The 7270-nt window shown below is 39.2% G+C and overlaps 1 protein-coding gene across 1 annotated transcript; it reads right to left on the bottom strand.

The window, feature by feature from the left end:
* Positions 1 to 4299: 4299 nt before the first annotated feature.
* On the bottom strand, positions 4300 to 6180 carry LOC144712933 (ras-related protein RABA4d-like). Its single transcript, XM_078587352.1, has 2 exons — positions 5419 to 6180; positions 4300 to 4872 (listed from the first exon to the last, which is right to left on the bottom strand). Exons 1-2 carry the CDS (start codon positions 5640 to 5642, stop codon positions 4422 to 4424), a joined length of 675 nt encoding a protein of 224 aa, XP_078443478.1. The 5' UTR covers positions 5643 to 6180; the 3' UTR covers positions 4300 to 4421.
* Positions 6181 to 7270: the final 1090 nt, after the last annotated feature.

Here is a 7270-nt window from a genome sequence, read left to right on the forward strand (position 1 = left end):
TGGTTCCAATACCAAAATATAGTAGATCCACTAACGAAGTCCCCAACTCAAGATATTTTTAGCAACATCTAGATTATGGGATTATTGCACAAGATGAAATTCTTTAGTTTACGCAGGATACTAATGGATATTATATGACCTCTCCAAAGGGATTCTTGTGTGATGTTTATGAGGAAAAATAGGGTGTTATTTTAATGTGTTGTAAAATTAATTCACCTTAATGAAATAAATATGTTTATTATTGAAACTCCCTCAAATATGCATACTGGGAGGGAGGTTCCCTCCATAGGGACAAAGCGTTTGCACGTTAATCTTATGCTTAGGTTAAGCTTAAGAAAAATTATATGAGAAATAATATAAACTAACTGTATAGTAGAATAATAGAACTGATAAAGTGATTTTAGGTAGATATGAAAAAGGTAGAAAGTCTGTAATTAGACATAAGTAGTAAGGGTAAGGAAAAAATTAGGGTGATTTGTATTAAAAAGTAAAAATAAGATGTGTTAGAGAGAAGTTTGGAAAAGGATAGGTAATATATTTAGAAGAAAACATACAATTTATATTATTATTATTAAAATTAATATTTTATAGATATTGTAGGCAGGGGATAAATGGGAGAATGAAAGTTGTTTATATGATTATAATGAAGCAAGATGTTATGATATGCAGTAGAAGGATTAATTTCTAATAAGATATTAAAAAAAATCTAGGAATTTATTAATTAAGACAGTATTCTAAGTGGAAGATATTTTTAATTCTATTATTTATTTTAATTGATATTTAGATTAGGTATAAGATATGATAGGTCCTAGTGTTTTGGCCATCTGATATCTGATATCGGACAATAGATTTTGGATATCCGGATAAAACCTGCGTAGTTTTAGTTATCAAACATATATCTAATATCCATCTAATATAAGATTTCAGATAAATATGAAATATCCATCCAATGCTGGATATTAGAATGAATATTGAATATCCGTTGGATATCAGGACAGATACCCTAGGCATTCGCATGCAGTGGATGTCAGTACCAGATATCAAATTTGATGTCTGGTATCGAAATCTGTATGGAAATTGGTATGCACATATATATATGATATTTGGAAATAATATGCCATATGGAAATTGAAAATTAAGCTTTAAGGGCATTTTTAGCGTAATACTTTAATGTGTGTTTCGATGAATGCTCAAAGTGATGCATGCCTCAATATGGGTTGTGATCAAAGCACAATAGGCCCTCAATCAAGTAGTTGACTGAGTGTATGTGAAGATAAAGTAAGAGCCTTGATATATTAAAAGGCTACTTAGTTTGACCATACACTGAACAAGGGTTGGTGACATATATTTAGGACTTGTAATTTTATGACATGAAGATAGATATAGTTTTTACCACTTTTCAGGTATTTGTGTGAATTTTTCTTCATTTGATTTGTTGAATAACTTGTTCAAAATCTTAATTACTACCTTTTAGTATTTAAGGCTGAATTTATTGATAATTTAATGAAAAGTGATTACATGAAGATGTTATTATCCAACAGTGCAATCTTTATTTAAATGATGTGTTAAACATATCTAAAATTTAAATATTATTTTAAATCTCAAGTCCTCGGCATAACGGTTAGTTTTTTCTCTTAACTCTTGAGATGTATTTTGAATTGATGGCAAAATTGCAAATATAAAAAAATAAATTTACAATTATTATTATTTTATATTTCTTAATCATAATCAATGAATATGACTGTTGGAATTTTGAAATATTACCATTATTCCCTTTCAGATTTCCAAGTCCATACATGTAGTTTTGAGCCCTTATTTCAAACTCCGGGCTCCTTGCTCTTTGAAAATTGCAGTCTAAAAGATGGAGAGATCTCTCAATTCCTGGAGTAATTTTTAAGAAGCCTTTAGTATCCTTTGAAGATATCATTCGTTGCTAACATCAATCCAAGTCCATAGAACTTGGAGTTTTGAAATATTACCATTATTCCCTTTCAGATTTCCAATTCCATACATGTAGTTTTGAGTCGTTATTTCAAACTCTGGTCTCCTTGCCCTTTGAAAATCGCAGTCCAAAAGATAGAGAGAGATCTCAATTCTTGGAGAAATTTTTAAGAAGCCTTTAGTATCCTTTGGAGATATCATTCGTTGCTAACATCAATACAAGTCCATAGAACTTGGAGTTGTGGTTTTTGGTCAGGGTATTTCAAGATTCAAAGAAAAGAAGGATGGGATCTGAACTTAGTACATCCTCCACCCTGTGATAAGGTTATAATTTGTAGCATATTTTTTATACTGACTATGAGCTTTTGTTCAACATATGAATTGTTTCTAACATCCATAAAAAACCAAATAAATTCGAATTGCATCATTTGGTTGTGTTTGGAAAGAGTTACAGGGGTTTAAAGTTTGGCACAGAGGAATCGAGTGGTAAACAAAGGATGTTGAAAGTTTGATCTCTGGAGATTTTTCTTATTTGGTTTTGAATACTTTGTGTGAGATAACAGTTGTGAAAAATTGTGTTACGAATCCTTTCCAAGTAAAATCATTACATTTGATTCAGGATTGAAAAGGATATTAGAATTTTAAGCATCAAAGGTCAAACGCAAATCGAGAATTTTAGCCAAAGAAAAACGTGGAGGAGAAAAAAGACTGAAGAAAGGACGACCACAAACAAGGAGGTATTAATTAAGGGAATTCATATATATTTATGAATCTTTATCACTAAATTAATAAAAATTTTACATAAAAGTTTTCTTGTTGAAATACTTAAAATTGATCATTGTCTTGAATACTATTTTGAGTAGCCATCAATACTAAGTGATGTTGAGGAGAATACATTATTCAGAAATATAATGTTATTGCTAGATCTTTGTGATCACTAAATTTAAGGCTTCGGGGGACATAAGAATAAGGCTTTGGGGGCTAAGTTGAAGTAGATTAAGCAATGCCATTCCGAATTTTTCTTTTTTCTTGGTATCCTTGTTCAGCCCTATTTCTAAGTGATTTGCTTGGGGGCATTCACACAAACTTGTTTAGGGCACATCATCACCTCGGGACGGATACCTCCGAACAGCATTAAGGATTAGCCTAAGCTGTCTAAAAAATAACTGACTCTCCCATTTCCCCTACCTCATTTCTTAAGTAGAAAAATCCTCGACTAATTTAAATAAAAATAAGATATAAATAGAGAACCTAATTCCCCCCCCCCCCCCTTTGAGGTTATTCCTCGGCCACCTAAACTAACTAAAATAAAAATAACTTTACATTAGTATAAATACTTCTAAATGAAATTTAGTTGTAAAAAACCCTACACTCTATCCTTTGTGTCTACTAGATTTATGATGGACCCATGTTGGGCCCTGAGGTTCTTGTAATTGAGGCCATTTTATACTAGGCTAGATTAAGTATGCAATATCAAGCAAAATTGAAAAACTTCGAGAAAATAAATAACTGCTAGAACATATTCTATATAGCACCTTATAACTTAGTTACACATTTGATATTTATTCAAAATATATTTATGTTCATTAATCAGATATAAAAAACTGATTGCCGACACCAATATTTTAAGGATATCAATGGAGTAAAACATTATATCTGTTGCCTAATACCAATGGAGTAAAACATCACTACGTGCACAATGCTTGGATGGTGATGCCTGTATTGGTATTAGGCAATGACTAACGGAGAGTCGACGTTTGTTTTGGGTGAAACACATGTTAAACATAGGTGGTTCCGATACAGTGGATGGTGCACAGACAGCGTCGGTACCATAACGTCTGGATGGTGAATAAGGTGGCAGATCTGGAGGAGCATAGGAGTGCATCTTGTGTCAAAGACTCGCAGGAACGCGGTGCGCAAGGAGGGATTGACTGCAGGCATATAGGAGCTACGTGAAAGGAATAGAGGAGTTCATATTCCAGCTCCGGGTCGAGAGAGGCGACATGATGGGGTTGAGGCTCGGTGCATTCCCATCAACTCTGATGTAAGGCCAAGGCCCTGCATCAAGGCCACGACATCATGTGGCTGCCTTTTTAAATTATATTGGCAATATGCTACCAAGTGTTCTCTCTCAGTGACTGACCCCACTATTTCTTCTTCCTATATACTCAAACTTCTTAAACTGGTGAAGGCTGCTTGACTTTGAGCAAAAGATAAAGGGTCTGACACCCTTAGTATTCCAAAGTAGAGTATGATTAACGTTCTGGTAGGTCAGGCCCAGTACGCTATCACTAAGTGGGTCTGATGCCACCCAATGGTTCTACTTGAGAATACTTGCACAAAAACGCAGAGTTGCCTCGGATAAAAAAGTTACCCTGTAAGATATAGTTTCAACAGCGAAAAAGGAAATAGTAATGCAATAGGAGTATTTCTGAAACTCAGGAATTCCCTTCGTTCTTGGCGGCATCAGGATCGGCCACCTACGACGACAGGCAACAACCGGTAGAAGCCCCCGAGCCCTGAGCAGGTTCATGGGGTGGGACGACGATCTTCGTCCCGTTGACGAGGCTGGACCCAACCGCGGGTCCTCGGCCATCATTGCTCAAACTCTTTTTGCTGATCACTCGATGAATCTCGGTGAGGGCAGTCATGAACGCCTGATCAACGTTGGTTGCATCAAGGGCCGAGGTCTCCATGAAGAACAGTCCCTCACGCTCGGCAAACTCCTTCGCGTCCTCTGTTGGCACGGTCCGGAGGGTCGTCAGATCTGACTTGTTGCCCACCACCATGATTATAATGTTCTTGTCGGCATGCCCACGTAGCTCTTCAAGCCATCTCCTTAGGTGATCGAATGACTGTCGCTTGGTCATGTCGTAGACGAGCATCGCCCCTACGGCTCCTCGATAGTACGCGCTCGTCACGGCCCGGTACCTGGAACAATGAAAGAAACCACAAATCAGATAGCGGTTATCATCATATGAAAGAAAATGATAGGAAAAAAAAGGACGTTGATGGGAGAGAATAGCGAATCCTCAATCCTTTTCCGACGGGGCTTGGATGAGAATTGCGTAATAATCCCATCCCCACGTCCAGGCCGAGAAATCCAGATTTGGAAATTTTTGCGTTCAGTGGGTTGTTGGGTTGTCATTTACATTGAACCCCAATAAAGGAATCAAGATTGTGCTCTCGCAGCGGCAGACCATGAAAACAGTTTAAGACTTGAAATTCCGAACGCTTGTTAAAATGTGTAATAATCATCTTACTGTTATATATTGTTTTAGACAGAACTTGGACTTTTGTTTCACAACGCATAATCTGAGCGTGAAAAGAAGGAATGTCTCTCTCTTTCACCAGTGTGATATACGACTCTCCCCATCAGATTGGCGTCAAGCAACCCATTCTGTGGCCACCTAGCTCCGCGGATTGGAATATAATTGATAGAGATTGATAGAAAGAGAGAGAAAGCGAAGGGACTACCTTTCCTGCCCTGCCGTATCCCATATTTGGGCCTTGATGGTCTTCTGGTCGATGACGACAGTCCGCGTCTGGAATTCCACTCCGATCGTGGCCTTGGAATCCAGGCTGAACTCGTTCCTTGAGAACCGAGCCAGAAGCTGAGACTTTCCCACGGCGGAATCCCCGATAAGGACCACTTTGAATACGTAGTCAATCTTCTGGTTAAACTCCCCATGCAAGTTCATCGTCTAGACTACCGGTGCCTGTCGAGCTCAACCCGAATTCCCTCTAATAAGGATGTTAAGCTATCAGATGTAATGGTCAAAAGGCTTTATCTCCCTGTATAGAAGAAGCGTCCCAAAGAGAAGAGAGACCCTGAAGGTGGCATGAGAGGAGGAGCTCGCCGGTAATGTCGCGGCGATATGGCCGGCCAACTTTCAAGATCAAAGGCCAAGTCTTGTCGCCGGGGAATTTCCCGATTTCTGCCATCTCATCCGAGATTACCGGGCGTCCCAGGTTATGGTCCTATCTCTCCAATCCGTCTGTCTGTCTCTCTTGTATTCCATCTCTCTCTCTCTCTCTCTCTCTCTCTCTCTCTCTCTCTAGGATTTAGGGTGGGGTGGGACGGATACGTAAGAACTGGAGGTTCCGTGTAGAAAATAATGCGCCAGAGAGATGCTCTTCGCTTGACGACGTCAAGCAAGCCCACCCTGCCATAGCGGTTGTACTGCCTTCTCTTTGCCTCTGCTGGCGTACGCGTCCCAATTTGTTAGTTTCCCTCTCCTCTCGCAAGATATCATACGAGCATCACGTCAATATCTATCGCTCTAAATACTTGCCGAACAATACAACATTATTGCCGCAAGGAGAATAATTAAACGTCTACTACAAAAAACCGGTTTTCAGGGAACCCAGCGAACATTTCCCCAGATTAACTAAGGTAAAACCTTTCTGCAGAACACAATATCTGGCGGAACGATACGGTAAGATCTCACTGAAAACAATAAGCCCAATACGTAAATTTCGTTGCCGTTATATGCAGTTATTTCTGCCACTATCCCCACTCTCCGACGACTTATTCTTCCTCTTCTTTTAGTCCGTCCGTTGTAAGCTACGTGGGAAAGTAGATCCGGCAAGCAGTTACATGTTTTCTTCTGAAATGTCAAGTTGAAAAGTTTCTTTTTCACTTCTGTATTCTCTCCCGACCGACATCTTTTTTTCTCCATCTTCAACACCCTTTTTGGAAGGTGTGAAAGCTTCAGCTTGCTTCCAACATTTGGTATCAGAGCTCCAGTTCTGAGGGAAGATGCCACGCCGCGGAGACGCGGCCGCTGCTGCTGCTGAAGGCGAGAAGGATCTCGTCCTTGTTGGAGCTACAAAGGGACTCGGCGATGCTGGGAACCTTGGTATGTTCCCAGTCTCGTCAAAGTCGAATTATGCATTGTGGGCTATGCGTATGCAGTTCCACTTGGAAGCTCATAATTTGTGGGAAGCCATTGATGGAGAAAATGTGGCGAGGAAGAAGGACCCGCAAGCCTTGTCCGTGATGATTTGACCTTTGAGCGAAGACATTCAAACTCAGCTCGACATTACGAAAACAGCAAAGGAGACATGGGAGATTCTCAAGTCGATGAACATCGGCGCTGCTCGGCTCAAGAAATCCAGACTTCAAGCTCTCAAGCGTGAATTTGAGATGCTGGTCATGAGTGATGAAGAGTCGGTGACGGATTTCTCTGGAAAATTTTCACAAATCATCACTCAAATGAGGAATCTTGGAGAACAAGTTGACGAAGGAATCATTGTGGCAAAGCTTCTTCGTGCTGCTCCATAGAAGTTTGATCCCATTACTTTTACTCTGGAACAATTTGGTGAT

This window comes from Wolffia australiana, chromosome 15 (assembly GCF_029677425.1).
Source record: "Wolffia australiana isolate 7733 chromosome 15, ASM2967742v1".
NCBI classification, from domain to species: Eukaryota; Viridiplantae; Streptophyta; class Magnoliopsida; order Alismatales; family Araceae; genus Wolffia; species Wolffia australiana.

Bases quoted from the DNA above. Each gene is read 5' to 3' on its own strand.
- LOC144712933 (XM_078587352.1), bottom strand. From the start codon at position 5,642: ATGAACTTGCATGGGGAGTTTAACCAGAAGATTGACTACGTATTCAAA. The intron at 4,873-5,418 runs GTAGTCCCTTCG...TCATTGTTCCAG, and splicing joins GATACGGCAGGGCAGGAAAG to GTACCGGGCCGTGACGAGCG.